The sequence below is a fragment of the Ruditapes philippinarum genome, unplaced genomic scaffold, assembly GCF_026571515.1.
Source record: "Ruditapes philippinarum isolate M1 unplaced genomic scaffold, ASM2657151v2 ctg972_1_1_1_1, whole genome shotgun sequence".
In the NCBI taxonomy this organism is placed as follows: Eukaryota; Metazoa; Mollusca; class Bivalvia; order Venerida; family Veneridae; genus Ruditapes; species Ruditapes philippinarum.
The window spans coordinates 172,347-190,480 of record NW_026854450.1 but is presented as its reverse complement, the minus strand read 5'-3'; the positions used below and the strand labels follow the sequence as shown (position 1 = coordinate 190,480).

Here is an 18,134-nt window from a genome sequence, read left to right as displayed (position 1 = left end):
TGCACGCGGAACATACATTCTGTGCACGCTGAACATAATTTTTTGCACGCGAAAAATACATTCTGTGCACGCCGAACATACATTCTGTGCACGCAGAACATACATTCTGTGCACGCGGAACATACATTCTGTGCACGCTGATCATACATTCTGTGCACGCTGAACATACATTCTGTGCACGCTGAACATATATTCTGTGCACGCAAAATATACAACTGTGCATGTGGAACATACATTCTGTGCATGTGGAACATACAGTTTGTGCACACGGAACATTCATTCTGTGCACGCGAAACATACATTCTGTGCACGCGGAACATACACTCTGTGCACGCTGAACATACATTCTGTGCACGCGGAATAAACAATCTGTGCACGCGGAACATACATCATGAAGACGCGGAACATATTTTCTGTCCATGTGGAACGTACTTTCAGTGGACGAACAAGAGCACGGTAAATTCCTTTTTAAGCGTAAGAACATGGGAGCAGTACACAGATTCTGTGGACGTACGTGGACGTGGTAGACGTACTTGAGCTTTAACATAATTATATTCCGTGAACATTCAGTTTATAGACGTGAGGGGACGCAGAACATACACAACTCCATAGACGAACATGGATGTTGTACGTAAATTTGGTAGACGTACGTTGGAATGGTATATACATTTTATGACGTATGTAGATATGGTACTTTTAACAACCATACATGAAGAAATTAAAACATTTAGATAAAATATCCCTCATTTGAAATGGCTCCTTTTCTCAACATCTTTTAAGGTCTCTTTCACGCAAAACTAATTTTAATACAAAATTATTATTCGAATACAACGTAATCTTAGGTCAGAGTAAGTTGCAACAGAAGTCTGTATTATATTAAATGATAATTGATTATGTTTAATCCTAAATTGTTGTCAGTTGGAATTAAAGTTAACTATATATGTATATGATAAACAAAGTATAATCTTAATTATCATAAGATAACCACTCTGCGTCGGAAGGAAAAAAATATTGAATACGACTATTCAAATGTACTAGACGCAATACTGCTTGTACAATTAGCCAAATACGTTGTGTCGAAAAAAAACATTTCAACAAAGTCAGATGGAATTGAAATGAAAAGGAATTTCTGAAGATACAAATGATACCAGGCAATAAATTGAAAATTGAAAAACGCAAGTACAATAATCACTTCAGCAATCTGTCAGTGTTAATGAACATGCCGGACATGTTGTTTAAACACTTCCACTATCGATGTTCGTCTTTTTTATTTTTGAAAAGAAAAATCGATCCGCTTAGTTCGATTTTGGCATTTAAATACTTCTTTAGATATACATGTATATTTGTTTTATGTGAATGTATAAAATCAAAACTTGAGGACAACTTTGCAAACGTTGTTTTTAATGTATTGGGTATTTCTTGGACATAGGGTTCATAAAAAATGTATCCGATCAAATGAAGAGAATGATGAGGCGGACCAGTCGGTCAGAATGTGATCCTGAAATAAATGGGGGAAAAAGAGTGAAAATGTATATATATGTGAAAATCTACAGATGAAATATTACCCATTTCTGACAAAGAGGCAATTCTAAAATTAATAGTAAATACTTCAGTGATGAAAAACCAACTTCAAAACTGTAAAATCAAACATTTTTCCAAAGTTTTTCTAAAATGTTCCTATTTGGAAATTCTCACAATGCAATACAAAATGGACTCGCCATTTTTGTGCTAAAGGATATTCATATCGAAAATAATTACCAATCTGGTGAAATAAGAGTCATTTGTGTATCCAAACCTAATTACTGCATGTATGAATTTCTGTTCCTATCATTGATAAACCAGGCAATATGATTCGGGACACAGTCCAGAGGAAGAGTTGTGATAGCGGGAAATCCAAGTTTGTTTCTACTTTCCGTCCGTCCGTCCCTGCACTGAAAGGCTTCTTTGTCTCGATAAATTCATTTTTAAAGGGACTCCACCGAGGGTTTTTGACTTAGCGATGCTGGAAATAATTGTTCGATATTAATGTTATATTAGATGTAGGTCGAAATCAATATATTGTTTGAAAAATTTCAGATCATTCGCCCTATCTTTCCTTTTTTGTTGTCAGGCGTTAGGCTCAAAAAGAAAATATGATTTAAAATAGAACAAAATTAATGTAAAAATGACATGTTACTTTTTACAGTTTTGACCGGTAAACAATTTGCTTGGTCGATAATATGAAAAGCTTGTGAATATAACTTTATTGACTTCTGTCTCACATATCTTTACTCTTATTGATATTGACTATTGGCATGTTTGCCGCTCCTATATTAATTTTAATACAAGTATTAGTAACCTAGTATGTTTGTCATTTATCACATTTTAATTAAAGATAATTATCAATTTTTAGTAACGTTTTTTGCCTCCGGTGTTGACCAAAAATAATATAGAGAAATGATATAGGAGGTAAAAAAGCCTAAAAATAAAAAGTTTGAATTTTACATAGATAAAAGTATGCAATTCATACTTAAAAGATCGCAAAAGATGATAAAGAAATATACTCAGAGTTGAATTGAAACCCATGTCTTATTCCGACTCTAAGGCTAGATTGTTTGGAAAAAAAGCAACAGCACATGTTAGGTGTTTTCATAAAGGCATTATTCTACTTAGGGACTTTAGGCATCTGAGGCATCTTCCTCCGACAATAAAGCGGGTGAACGTCTGCTTTGTTTGTGGGATGTAAATCCAAACCAAACAAAAACAAAAATCCTTGCACTTCGTAATGTTATGAAAAAGTACAACCCTGATCAAATGATTCTTTTGCTCATTGTGAAAAGACAATTTTGCTAGTGGTGCATGTAATGTGCGTGTTTCCATGTCTGATTATTTTGCTAAATTGCAGTTCTACATTAAATGCACTTATGCAAACTAGTGGCATTATTTATTAAATAGGTTATCAAAGTGCCTTGCTATTTCTGTATGTTACACCGGTATATAAACCAGTTCATCTGAAGTAGGTCTTCTATATCTTTGCTTTGCAATACATTGAGGTAAGAATGTTTGAAGATTTTTTAAAAATATTTTTGGTTATTGATAATAATACTTTCATTCTATACAATACATGTACTGGCAAAAATCCTTTAGAAATCTCATTGCCTCCAGTTCAGGTAATATTCTCATTGACTATTACATTTTGCTTGATTTAGGCAAAATTTGATCGATAATTCCATTGTGTCAAATTCAAGAAATGCTCTCGTTGATAATTGAGGCAGTCATTTTGTCTCATTTAAAACTGCATTGGTTTTATGTATGCATTTTTTTTATTTATTTTTTTTTCAATTTATGTACAAGTTGGTTAGGTCTCTAAATCACTATATCTCATCGTTAACTGCCTTAAGGTTGTTTATTTTCGAAAAAAAGTACATGTATTTGTGTTTAAATTTCAATATGTAAAGACCGAAGTTCGACCAAAGAAATCATCAAACTAGCACTGAACTTTGTTGCGAAACAGTACTTTCAACACACGCGTATTATCTTCTTAGGTCATTCGGTCCAAATGTGATATTTATTTTAGAATTTTGTTCGAAAAATTAATGGAAAATCTTTCATTTGTGTAGATGATATTTTCGCATGAATTTAGAAAGGATAGACTGTCTTATAGAGCTTCATTCCATCTTAACGTGTTTAAATCTTATAACCATTCTTATAATTACCTCAACTATTCGAATACTAGGAAGACCTACTGTACTCATTTAGGTTTCAGCGTCGCTTTTTGCGTGCAAGATGTTATCTCCAAAACTACTGAAGGACAGGTTGAACCTTCACACAAATTTGATAGTAAAATATGTCACTGTCGCAGGCCAATAGCACTAACATGAATTTTTAATTTGGACAGAATCATGGTCCCTTTTTAATTTAGAAAATTATACATGATCTAGGCTCTTGTTCAACTATCAATCACTGAAAAGTCAATCACGTTATCCTAACGACTGGTCTTATTTAACTATGATACTACTACAAGTATGTTTGTTCAATTGATTTGAATCACGCCGACAACATAGTGTTCACGTGACAATTTTCAAGCTTTCTATTTTTTTCAAACGTAAACGTGGCTAGAAGCTTGCAAGACAAAGAAGGGAAGAATATTAAGTAGCACCTTTCATTAAGGCGTTTTGTTTGAAAAAGTGTATCTGCTTATATTTTAGGGAGTCACCATGTTTGCAAGGTTCTGTCTCGTATTGCTGATAGTCTGTGTGACTGTAGGGTCAATATCTGCTGAAAGTAAGTGTTTAAATTACAGGTACTGACATAGCTCTTTTGCACTATATATATTTAAATAGTTATGATTTTTATAGCTAAAAATATATAAATATCTTTATTAATTTAAGTGCATGAAGGGATTTTTATTCATCTTGAAAGAGAAATATATTATTTCTGTATTTTGAAATGATTTATATCTGATTTATATTTATATCATTGAGTTCTGTTATTGCTTTAATTTGTAAATCTTATTTTTCTTTAATTTATATAAATCCATCTTGTGTTACTTTTTCGCAAATCGTATCGAATTTCCTACAGTTTTAACGGGAGAGTTTTTGACTTACGTCCTGAAGTTCCACATTTATATCAGTGTAATTGTTTCAAAAGGGCGACATTTTATTTCCATAGATTCGAGGAGACCATTTTCCAGTTCAACTGTGTTTATAAACTTTTTTATTTTGTTTCCATAGTTTCAAAGAGATATTCATGTGACCATGGAGGAATAAGAGGGTGTTCCGCACACTGTTACGGACAAGGTTACTCACACAGCTTTTGTGACGACAACAATAACTGCCATTGCTCCAATCATGGCAAATAGTGAGTAAGATACTTTTTTGTACCCTTGTACCAGCACCAATAGTGAATTGCCCTATATTTGTCACTTGTATTGAGCAAGACAAGCCCACACATCTGTGCTTGATCAGTTTCATTAATGTTAGCTACATTATTACATCTTCTTCATTATCATCATCGTCATTACAATCATCATCGTAATTATTTCCATCACTATCAACATCATGATCATGAGCATCAACATCATCATTTTCATTTCCATCATCATTGTCGTTCTCATCATCGACTTCGACTCCTCTTCAGCATTATCACCTTTATCCTCATATCACCACCATCATAATCGTCGCATCAACGCCATCATCACCAAACAACATCATCATCAAACAACATCATCATCAACATCATCGTTATCATTACAATCATCATCATCATCAACAATATTAGCATCATCATCATCATCATCAAACATCATCATCATCAACATAATCATCATCATCAAACATCATCATCATCATCATCATCAACAACAACATCATCATCAGCAGCAGCGGCAGCATCATCATCATCATCATCAAAAACAATAACTACAACAACAGTTTCTTATTCTGTTTCAGTATGGACAGTTTTAGTTAGATAACACAGTAGCTGTATGACTGTATTATATCGTTAAATAACTAGCATTTGTCAAGATAAGCATTTTGGTCTAGATTTGTATAGTAATGTTTCAAATGTTAATATTTTGTGTCATAACATGTGGTTTTGCAAGTTAATTGTTGATGTGTTTTAGCGAAACATCTTGTTTAGCGAAACATAAAATGTACAGATGCAACAAATCGGAATATAGTAAACAAATAGCATTTGTAATACCGGGACCAGGGATGAATGTTGCACGAATTTTACGAATATAAACATTTCAAATGAAATAGCATGAATTGTGGGTACTAGATATAAATCAATCTAATCTATACATCATACTTTAGTTGTGTAATAATAAATAGGATACATTTGTACCATTGAAATTTTTTATCTTTTCAGGCAGTGGTTTACATGATGAAATGAAAGTTTAACAGTTGATGCTACCAATAAAAGTTATTTAAAGAAATTAGTTGTCTTAGTATCGTTGCTGGTGTTGAGTTGTCCTTTACAAAACTGGCTAAAATTGTTCCTGTTTCAATAAAAAAAATGCTTCTAGAGCTAAAATAAGAATCATCATTTACAATATCTCGTCCATAACCGCTGGATATATTTTAATGAAATTCAATTATGACCCATCTGTCATTTTATGATGATGATGATGATGATGATGATGATGATGATAAAGATGATGATGATGATGACGACGACGACGACGATGATGATGATGATGACGATGATGCTGACGACGTGGACAAGGGTGACGATGATGATTATAATTATGGCGATGACTCAATTTCATAAAAAAATATTGAAAATGTGATGGGAAGCACGCGCAAAGGGGAAAGACTTGTCGGATTATGTTTACTGAGTTATATCAACGTTATCTCCCTTGATACATTTTCGGGTTACATGAAATGATGTATTTGTCGTGCATTCACATTTTGGATGAATTGCCGGCCTTGTAAAAACTTTACAAACGTAAAATTTTCAATGAAAAACATTTATTTGGCCAATCAGTCGCAAATAATATAAAAGTTATCTTGTGTATGTTAACTATTGATGGCATTTACTCACTTCATCAAACGATCATAAACCATTGTATTTAAGTCCAAACTTCTCTAAGTTATTGTAGATATTTAAGCAATTAAATAATTTATATGTCTTATGAGATAAAAAGTCATGTTCAACAAATTGCCCTGTCCTTTACAAATTGACAAGCTTGCAAGGACCATAGGAAAATTCATCTTTTTCTATATTTTCTTGATGTTCTTACTGTTTATCTCCTAATGGAATAAAAAAGGGACAACCTGAATTGGGGCATATTTTTTTTATGACCGAGGATCCCGTGACAAACTAGATAAGGATGTCTGACCAAGAACGCAGTAATAAACTGAATTTTGGTTAATGACCATGACCTTCAGCGCAACTGAAACTCTGGATCATATGATCTCAGAGACCATTACAACTGTTGGTATTATTTGATTTGTGATGACAATTCTTACCAAAAGCACTCAGTCTAGTTAGTGACTTTTATAAATCAATACCATGTAATTATGTTTAAATGAGACAGAAGTGCTGATACCTTTACGATAATTCCTTATAATTTCTCTATAATTCAAGCACTATGTTAATTGCAAATTTATTATTCAATGTTCGTACACCAAGTCTATCACAGAGGCCACCGACAAAACGCTACACGAATGACGGTAAAATAATAGTGTTTTACAACGAAAAGGGACAAAAATCTCATTTTATAAAAAAAGGCATTAAGACCTATAAATATTACATTTTTATGGGTGTTTTTTTTTCTAAAATGGCTCGTTTCATCACCTTTGCCATTGATCGTCATAGTCATTTAGTTTTTTTTGTCAAATAGTGAGTACGGTATGACAATATACTGAAATGGACGATAAAAATTAACGTTATAATTGTAAAACTTTAGGATATATATCAACAATCTCAGAATTTAGGTCATAAACAAATGGAATGACAGATATGCCGTGTTGCTCCAAGAATCTTAGGCAAGTAAATATACATAATGAGTTAATCCGTAATAAAGTCACTGTGATCAAAAGAAAACAAAATCTATGTTCACATTAACAACTTTTATTACACATATTGGACTATTTCCATGTAATATACAATGTAAGTTTATTATACTGATTGTCTCATACGTGGTGGCTCGTCTTTAAGGTAGAAAAAAGATTAATCGAAAGAATACACTTTACGCGGAAAGGTTAAATTTCAATCTAGTGCGAAAAGGAGATAATTTCACACTTCAAAACACTGAAAATTCAATGTTTGCTTTGGAAAGTGTGTATGTTTATATCATACCACGTGAATTCATACAGATTTTAGAATCACATGTCTATAATGATTATAAAACAATAAAAGCATCTACAATTATTTGGTAACATTTTTTTTTAAAAAAAGGACATCATAATGTTTATAGGCATTTAAGTTTTGAACATGTCAAAGATAAAGACAAAATGTATGAATTTTAAACAAACAAATCATGTGTGTTTGATCCGGTACATTACAAAGAAACCGCGGTGGCCATCTTTGTCATACATCTTGAAGTAAATCATTTTAAACGAAACTTTTTTTCCAAATTGGCTACATAATTTTGACCACTAGATAAGTGAATGCCATCTGTATTATGTAAGTTAAAAGAAAACGGTTTCACTGCAAATCATGAGTGGAAAATGTACGCAAAATGTATATATTTCTTCACTTTATAGAGTACGAAATTATTGAGTACGAGCTCTGGTAACTAAATGTACACTGCGCATGTCGGTTCATACAGGCTAACATTAACTGATGCAAACAAACCACTATAGAGACGTATCAGATAAAGAATTGCACCAGAACATTATATACACAACAGTTACACAAATAATATACATTGACAACCAATGAAATCCACAAATAACAATGTTTAAAAATATATGTAATGCTAAGAAAAGAAAAAAAAAACAGTTTAACGATATAAATTTCTGAATAAATAAAGTATTGGCTGAATAGGCTTCAGTCCGACACTTCATGCGCATGCGCTGTAACTTTTACAAATCACGAGTTTAAATATAGAAAAATATACACCAACATTCACAAATATATGACAGAAATACATAAGTATATTTATATACCCAAACTGTTCTTAGCAAGTATTATGCCCATATGCGGTTAGTTTCTTTGATCAAATTTCTACAAAAATAATTTGTTACCCAATGAGTTCAGTACCTTAGTTCTGAATCTTGGTTCCACAACAAACCATGCTTATCCCAAGCATTTCAAGTAAAATATACCAGAAGCTTCATTCGCAATATAACAATAGCAATACTAACAAAGCTTTTTCACAGTTCACTTATAATGCGCACACGTTTTTTTCAATAAAATATAATGCGTCTTATACACGAGTTCGTCTTATGCACGAACAAATTGCCGAAAAGAAAAAGTAGCAAGTCGACTCACACTTTTTAACACAGTTTATTTTGGCTGAGTACTTTTCCATTTCATTTTCAGTTAAATTAATCATATGAAGTCATTATCTTCCGAGTTATTCTACACCACTCTTTTCGCGTAAATATATCAGTTTCATCGTTATGTCTTCGCAGTCGTTACTCAAAAACGAGTCAATACTAAGTCTTCAAAGACCGTCAACAAAGACCGTCAACTAAACAGTTTAAAAAAATACTTAATTAATTAATATCTACACTAAACACCAAAGAAGAATCCTCCTTCTTTACTGTGAGTTCTGGTATATCGACGCGAATCTCTTTCCCGATTATTGGTGTACGAGTCATCGCTTTGTCGATCTTTTTGTTTGTTTTTTCTCCGCCTTCTATCACGTGATCGTGATATGTCTCTTTTGGGTGGGGATCTACTCAAATCGCCCGCCCCAATGTCAATTTCACAAACAAATCTTGCTTTTCGTTTGCTACATATTTTATTTCGCCATTTCCTCTTTTTATCAACGATGACACAATTTTTCTTGGATAGATTTCGTTTGACCCGTTGACCCCCGGCTTTCCAATTAGAATAGGAAAGTGCCTCCCCGTTACTGTAGCTCCACCTACCAGTGTCTTCGTTACTGCTCAAACCTGAAAAAAAGCAATTGCAGACAACGTTATCTTTATTGTTGTTGTGTTATTCGTCGCACCACTGAATAGGTTAAAAGGCGATCTTTCAGCCTTATTAGTAAAGGACGTCTTCAAGCATCAATCCGTGCATCATTTCATAGACGGAAAAATACCCGAGTAAAACCATCGACGTCCCGTTAGCTAACTGGATAGCTTCATCACATGAAGGAATCTGGCCCTGGTGCGACTGATAACATAACACAAAGTCACATAAAATGAAAAGAATAATCTTATACTTTACTAGCAGAACACCAAGTTCGGTTTTATAATATAAATAAGGTAGATGATTTGCTAATTCGGATTAATTACATCGGCGGAATCAAACTGAGCTTACCTATCCAGTAGGCCTTCCTCCCGGCTAACTGTGACACCCAGATCTGGTGATCATGAGACTGAACTGTGGCTAGGTTGGAGCCGTATGACATCTGACAGAGCGTCTCGGCTACCTCCCACGTGAGTCGCTCATTAATAAACTTAAAACACCGGTTCCCATATTTAGACCAACCTATATAAACATAAAAGTGACTGTTAGTACATGTACTGTCAAAAACATATATCAATATTCTCAAATCTATAATACATGTTATGCAAAAAGAGTTTTACAATTTTGACTGGTTAACACGCTCTTTATCATATACGGGTTAGTTCCGTATATACGGTCATCCATAAGCGCCCCGCTTTAATCCGTATGTGTTTTAGTATAAGTTTAAAACATACCTTGTTGACATTCTCTGGTTTCTGGCTGCTGATCTTGATTTGAAGCCGGGCTCCATGCCTGCCATGCAATGCCATTACATTTATACATTTGTTGTGTCCCGGGGTCAAAGTACAGTAAGCCCTCAGTGGTCAAAGTGCAATCTTGTGGTGCCTGTTGTTAAAAAAAGAATGGTCAAATTTGCAGATAAAATAAGATTTAAAAAAATAATACCGGTATTTTCATTTTACGTCAGATACCGGCGTTTGAAACTAACGTGTAGGTATGTACTCTGCATTTTTAAATGACTTGTATACAAATGTTTCTAATACAATTGATGGCATATTACCTTACTTAAAGTTTTGGTTCCATGACAAAATAAGTCGTTATAACTTATAGAGTCTAGTCTAACATCAAGAAACTGACAACTATGCATTGCCTACTGCCATTAGGGATCATCAAATATTCCATCTTATTCATATTAAGGGACCTAAAAATAAAGGGGAAGTGTTAATTTCTTTGTACAATATTCATAAAAATCGTACGTTTATATCCACATTTTGCATCAGCTGTCCCGACACAAAATTTCCATTTCCATTTGCCGTGTCTGTTACTTTTTCTTCTTCTTGCACTTCCCTGTTCTTATTCTTTCTTCTTCCTTTCCTTGTCTTCTTCTTCTTGTCTTTTCTCTCCTTTCTCTTTTTCCTTCTTTTCTTCTTATCTTTCTTCTTTGTTTCGGTTGGATTTTCATCACTATCAGTAATTTTTGGTTTATGTACAGCAACATCACTAGTTTCTGCAGGATCTGAGAGAAGGGTGTTATCGTGGTGCGACTTTTGCCGAGATAACCGGTTAAATTGGTTACCCTGTAAACAGAAGTTCTAACAGCTATATTTAAGCAAATTTTTCAAAGTTGAAATGCAACACAAAATAGAAACAACTACTCAAAATGTTTGCACATGCATAGACTCAGTTACTCGGTCATTGGGCCGCAATAATAACATGATAGTATAATTAAATACTATATAACATGCATCACAAAGGTATGTCAACATAATATGAGTACGTATTTAAGGCCTAAATAAATTCTTAGGGCCTGGTGGTTCATTCGAATGGAAAAGCTATAGTTTTGATCACCCTTTTCTGCCTTAGGTTCTACAAGGTCGTGCCTTAAACCTAAAGCCTGCTTGTGTGAACTGATTATACCCAAGATCAATCGGCACAACAATGCACTCTGTTCATGGTGTGCGCTGATCATTCAGTCAGTAAATAATTTGATATTTTCCATAAAATAACGGATTGATTTTGTCTAGTTTTAAAGATGTTAATGATTGGCAAGTCCATTTGAGAGAGTATGCGCGAAAGTGGTTAACAAAGAAAATGGTATTTTCTCAAACTGCCAGGCTAAGGCCAAGTTAAAGAATAACAAACAAAAGATGTGACACAGAAGTAAACAATAAACCATACCATAATGACGGTCTCTGTCTCACTTTCTATTGAGTTATCAGGTAGGTAGAGGGAGTCTGGTATAGATGGCTGGTGTTTACTTATCATACCAATAAACTGTGGACATTCTCCTGTAAATATAATAACTTCAGTATAAATAATGCCACATTTATATCAACGAAATAAGTTGTTTATGTATATTTTCATATTCAATTATATATTCATTGCATGTTCTCGGTTCGTTTGATGTGTTTTCGTGAAGTTTTTTTTTTCATCTTTTATTTGTTTGTATATATTGTTAGTGGTTGTTTCTGCTGTTGTTGTTGATCTTGTTTTTGTTGCTTTGAATCAAATTTGTGTCCTTTACTTACATATATATTTAAATAAATACCTTCTAAAGTAAGATTTTTTTTATTAATGATTTTTTTCGTAAATATACCAGGTTGCACTGGAGCGTGTTTGTAGTGCAATAAGCAAAGTATTCATAATAAGGCACGATGCTTCAAAATTTGAATAATATCACAATACTTCCACCATAAAAGAATATATTTCTTTAAAAGAAATCCTTTACTAAAATACCTGACATAGAAAAAGTACATTTAAAATAGTTATACATGTATATACAGACGTACCGTCGTTGGCGTTGATAAGACGGATTCTGACTTTACGTTTTCTGCCGAGTATTGCGTTCACTGGGTCATCAATGTAAACTACGAGGTTTTCTGTGTTCTCCTCAATACCATCGTCAAAAACCTGTATATTCCACGTGACAGTCGATACACCTGCAAATAACAACAACATTAACAATAAAACTGTAATTAAAATATAGCATTTTGCATTAATCTTTTTTACATGTATTTTCATTCATTCATTCATTCATTCATTCATTCACTGACTCACTCCATTATTTAATATGTAGTTGCCAAAACTCACTAACTCACACTATTATAAAAATACGTAGTTGCTAAAACTCACTCACTCACTCCATTATTTTAATATGTAGTTGCCAAAACTCACTCACTCTATTATTAAAATATGTAGTTGCCAAAACTCACTAACTCACTCCATTATTGAAATATGTAGTTGCCAAAACTCACTAACTCACTCCATTATCCAAATATGTAGTTGCCAAAACTCACTAGCTCACTCCATTATCAAAATATGTAGTTGCCAAAACTCACTAGCTCACTCCATTATCCAAATATGTAGTTGCCAAAACTCAGTAGCTCACTCCATTATCAAAATACCTAGTTGCCAAAAATCACTAACTCACTCAATTGAAAAAATACGTAGATGCCAAAAGCATTACAACTTGTGCAAATCATACGAAAACCTTATCATTCATACTGTCTTTCAGTTTGACATTGACAACGATGGATATTCGAAACAAAAATACCTGGGTCAAATTGAACCTGTCTGGACGAGCTCGGCCTGTAATCGTCATTCACTCTAGTGGTTCTGTCTTGTGCCTCGATTCCAACAAACGCCACGCCACTGAGGTCACCGCTTCGAGTTAGTGTTATTGGAAGCGTACCGATATTCTCACAAACAACAAGTCCAGCCTTGTCAAGCTCGATGAATGACCAGTGTAAATCAATTCTGAAAATATAAATAATAAAACGGTTCTATCTTAAGAGGTAATGTAAAGGTTGTGTCCCTTTAATATATTTTGTTAATTTGTTTGTTTAAAGTTCAACATAAGTGATAGCATAATAAATACAGTATATGATTCCGACATTATAAAGCAAGGTGAATGCGGTTTGAAAAGAATCTTTTCTATTTTCCATTACTGTTTAAGGTTTCTTTAACAGTTTTGTGAAAAGGAAGTGTTAGGCATTTCTTGTGACAACCCTATCAATATATAACAAGATTGCCAGTCAAATCAAGTACATTTCCATTCCAAAACCAAGTCTCCCTAAAATCAGCAAGTACGTTCTCATTAAACGTTGACAATTATGAAACAGTCTGCATCTTATATAACGTCTCATGTATAAGACTAACTACAAATAGGAACTCAGGGATGCGTTGACAAAGCAATTTTTTTTCTTCTTAAATCTGATACCGCGTAATTAGCAGGGAATGTTGGAAAATCATGGGCGAAAATTGTCTGGATTTTCTCTCAAGATTTTGCCAATAACTCTCTTGTGTAATCAAGCTAGCTCTGAGATTAATGTACCGTTTTAAAAAAAGTAAACTTGTTGCGTATACAGTAGCTGAGCCATTACAAACTTCTTTGATACTTCAGACGTAAATAATTAAAATTAAGCACAGGAACGCAGAATCCTTAGAACGCCGTCGCATAAACTTCCGCAAAGTACTTTAATAGATTTTTCATTTAGTAAATAAAAAATGGGTTTGTCGTAAGATGAACGTTTTGATGGAAAATTAAAATTTGTTCTGGCAATATGGATGTAATGCTTTTAAAAATCAAAATGTATAGTACATTATGTACTTGGTCAGTAGATCACGCCACTTTGGCACATTTATAATGAAGCGCTGGAACGACACCGTCGCATAAACTTCCTCAAAGTCATTTACTTATTAAAAAATGGGTTCGTCGTAAAAAGAATGACGCTGCACATTAAAAATCCAGCATAAATATCATCTGTTAAGAAACTGCCAAACATAATGCTTATTAAAAAGTACAATGTTATGATGTCACAATAAGATTACGCTGTAAACATTTTAAATCCGTAAATTATATTTTATTAGGCATTTCATCGTGCAGTGCTTCCAATTTACGTACGAATGGTTGTCAATCATTTTTCCACAATTTCTACTTGCATGCGACATTTTATACACAGGAAACAACGGTAAAGCCGACAAAAGCAGAACCAAAAAAATATATTAACCCTAAGCCTGATGGTGGCAACAAATTCTGACCATGCGAGCAGTGCAGACCAAGATCAGTCGTGCCGTATGATTATACTCACTTGTAACTATTCAGTCAGTACATATTTTGAAAATACATTTGTATACCTGAAGATGACGAACTATTTTGTCCAGACTGAAAGTTTGATAAGTCCATTTAAGACAATTATCGTGGTAAGGGTTAAGAAATATAATAAACAGATGCTGATATATCTTCTTTTCATGTAATAACACTTCACGTCAAAAGAACAATAGAACGAGGACTTCATAAATCATAAATCACTGCTGATTTAATGTTTTGTCACATGCTCTCATCATAACATGCGATACTTGATATCGTTTTCATGTTCAAATAGTTTTTCTTTAGGTTGTTGAATGAACACAAAAAGATAGTTTATTGTTTACAGCACCTGACTACACCAGAATAATATTTTATGTCGAGCAATTACGAGGCAATTACATCCCCACAGAATGTTGTTTTAATGATTTTTGTAAACAATGTAAATAACTCCACTTTCGAGTGTTGGTGCGAAACTATTAAACACGTACGTGAGACTGGTCTTTTAACGTCTTGGTGAAATAAAACCTACAATTCATTTTTCTTATACGCTCGTTTACACTTACATCTTTTGCATTTCATTTCCTGTGAAAATTGATTTCTTTCCAGATTTCTGTCTAAAGATTTTCAATTTGCAATTGCAACAAAAGACTTTTAAAAATAATGTTTTATATTCCTTAAAGCGAATGATTTTGGTAGGAAATGTTTTCCACAATCGGAAACAAAAGAAATATAACAAACGCATTCGAGTGCTTGTAGCTCAAAATATCCTCTTATCGTCTGCACACAATTCATTAGTGTCAGCGTTTTTTGGCCACAAGGCATGGGGCATAATGTCCTCATTCAGAACAAAAGAGTTCTGATTCGCAACAAAATACACAAAGAACGCCCAGAGAAACGTCAAAACTAAAAAATGTACGCTCATTTTCAAAGACAGTAGTGTACCATCCTCTGTTATTTCAATAGACTTGACCGGGCGGATTGCCCACATATTTTAGAAAAGTCCAGTTGTTACATATTTAATCCTAGTAATTTAACAAATATTTAAACTCAAATGAATAATATTTGATTTTATCTAAAAATTTTGTTAACTTACCTCTGGTTCTTTAAGCTGTTTCCACGACTGTCTTCAATCTTGAACGTAAAGCTGTCATTTGTTTCCCTATTCTTCATATCAATGATAAACTGTAATGCGTTTTCGTCAAGGTCCCGTTGTGTGAACCTTCTTCGGACGTAACGCTTTGCCTCAGTATTTTCCAGATGCCCGTGCTTTGGTCTTTGCTCTATGACGTAAACCAAATTTGTGTTCATTGTATCTGAGTCCACTGCCTTAAGCACGTTGTTATTTAGTTGAAAACCATATCTTCCGTCTTCGAATACCTCAAGAACTTCCGGATGCTGGTTAGTTATTAACTTTGGAGCGTCGTTTACAAGTGGTTTCGTATAAATGCTACAAAACACAGGCTGAAGTTGAAGAGTGCCATTGATTAAGAAACCGTCGTGTTTTCCGTCACTCAATGTGAAAAGGAAATTATCTAAACCCGTGTGTGAGCCATCGCTTTCATACGTGATAAATCCACGGTCAATTGCATTCTGGGTAAAAAGACTTGTAATGTACACACCGCGATTGTAAAGTCTTCCGAATGTTGGTTGCTTTGCAATAAGGAAAGTGACGTTGCTACTGTCAGTATCCGGATCGTCAGCTTTTAATTTGTTTGCCGTTAAAGGAATTTCTGCTCCTTGCAACACTTCTACTAGTTCGTTCGCTACTAGTGACGGCAGTTCTTTATCTAAAGGTTCAATGCGGATAACAAATTCCGAATCTTTTGTGTCACTCATTCCATTTGTTACGGTGAATGTAAACGAATCTTCTGTAAAGTCTGTTTTTGTCAAATGATTGTATACGAGTTTACCAGATGCCAAATCCATCTGAGTAAAACTACTGATCCCGATCAAGTTTCTGTCAATATATTCCAATTGGCCTAAATTTGGTGGTCTGATAACTGCAAATACTATCTCTTCGGCTCTAGTACTTTCGTCAGATGCACTAAGACTTACAGTTGATATTACTGCTCTCTCGCCTTCAACCACATCAATTCCATTATTTATCAAAGCTATGTTAGCTCTCTTTGAATTCAGAACTTTAATTTGGAACGTCTCGGCATGACGTTTATTCTGTCCGTCTGTCAGTATAAACATGAAATTGTCAAACTCCGATCCGCTCATACCGGTTGTATGAAGATATCGGACACGGTTGTTGTTGATATCCCCCTGGGTAAAGTTATGTCCAACCCAAATGTCCCGACATTTGTTAGAATACATACCTTCATTTGGATTATTACAGAATTGGAGGACACCCTTCTTTGGAACCGTGACAATAATGTAATATATTTGATCATCTGTGTTGTCCAGATCTACAGACTGTAGCACGACACTAGACAGTACCGCTTTTTCCCCATAATCCATCGTAAGTCCGGCATTCTTTATAATTTCGGGTCTCTCGTCATTTATTGGCTCAACAGTTACGTTACACACCTTCTTAATCTCGTGCTTACCATCAGACACGGTGATTGCAAATTTATCTGTGTAATGTTCAGAACCGTCGTGTATGTATTTCAGTTTCATTCCCTGGTGAAGTTCACTTGCCGAGAACTCATTAACAGCGGCTTCAATGTCTCCATTCGGTGTATGCAACATCACAACAATATCTCCGTGTTCTGGTGGTTGGGAAATCGATAACATTATCCTTTCCTTGGGCTTGTCCATATCAATAGCGTCTACCATTGACCGATCAATAACGCGGCTACCACCCTCGGCAACGGTAAAATCATTTAGCATTACATCTGGTTCTTCGTCATTTGTAGGTCGTATTGCTATCATAGCGGTGTGGCTGAAAGAATTCAGTTTACCGTCGGTTGCATAAAACTCAAAGCGATCTACTGTTGGCTCAACACCTTTATGAGTTGCTTGAACATAGTTGATAGATTTATCAATAATGTCTTGTAGTTTAAAAGTTCTAACAGGATGTCCTGCGTTGCTTTTCTCCGACCCAGGATTAGGTTTAATGTTTTCCAGATAACCATATTGTGGTTGACTAGTTATTACAAATTGTATGGACTCGGGTTCTGTGTCAGGATCCTTTGCTGTGATATAATCCGGAGACAGGCTGAATTTCATGCCCTCGTCTACAACGATAGGCATGCCAGCTATTATAATAGGTTTCTGATTATCAACCGGTGTTATTGTAATGTTCAGATGGTACTTTGGTAGATCAGCAGACGCTTTGTAATGTTGGTCTGAAACAATAAACGCTACAGAATCTTTGATGATCTGCGACCCGATTTCACCACTGCTATGGATATAGTGGACGCTACCTCTACTGACATCATCTTGAGTAAACTTAGTGACAGGTTCCCCATTGAGCTGCAGAATTCCGTACCTATAAAAAGAAAACATGATAATAGTAATGTAAGCT

The 18,134-nt window shown here is 34.4% G+C and overlaps 1 protein-coding gene and 1 long non-coding RNA gene across 6 annotated transcripts in view; one reads left to right on the top strand and one right to left on the bottom strand.

The window, feature by feature from the left end:
• The first annotated feature begins 2,965 nt into the window (after positions 1-2,965).
• Positions 2,966-5,917, top strand: LOC132740153 (uncharacterized). The gene is made up of 4 exons (XR_009627113.1): positions 2,966-3,032; positions 4,188-4,263; positions 4,713-4,839; positions 5,851-5,917. It is a non-coding gene; the product is annotated as an uncharacterized LOC132740153 (long non-coding RNA).
• A 1,624-nt stretch (positions 5,918-7,541) lies between these two features.
• LOC132740158 (FRAS1-related extracellular matrix protein 1-like) overlaps positions 7,542-18,134 on the bottom strand; it is a 70,656-nt gene continuing 60,063 nt past the window's right edge. For all 5 annotated transcript variants that reach the window (XM_060728008.1, XM_060728007.1, XM_060728010.1 and 2 more), the window contains 8 exons: positions 15,756-18,098; positions 13,127-13,329; positions 12,363-12,512; positions 11,752-11,861; positions 10,830-11,150; positions 10,308-10,458; positions 9,925-10,095; positions 7,542-9,551 (listed from right to left, as the gene is read on the bottom strand). In XM_060728008.1, the coding sequence (XP_060583991.1) occupies positions 9,166-9,551; positions 9,925-10,095; positions 10,308-10,458; positions 10,830-11,150; positions 11,752-11,861; positions 12,363-12,512; positions 13,127-13,329; positions 15,756-18,098 (3,835 nt within the window). In that variant the 3' untranslated portion in view covers positions 7,542-9,165. The remainder of the gene's footprint in view (positions 9,552-9,924; positions 10,096-10,307; positions 10,459-10,829; positions 11,151-11,751; positions 11,862-12,362; positions 12,513-13,126; positions 13,330-15,755; positions 18,099-18,134) is intronic.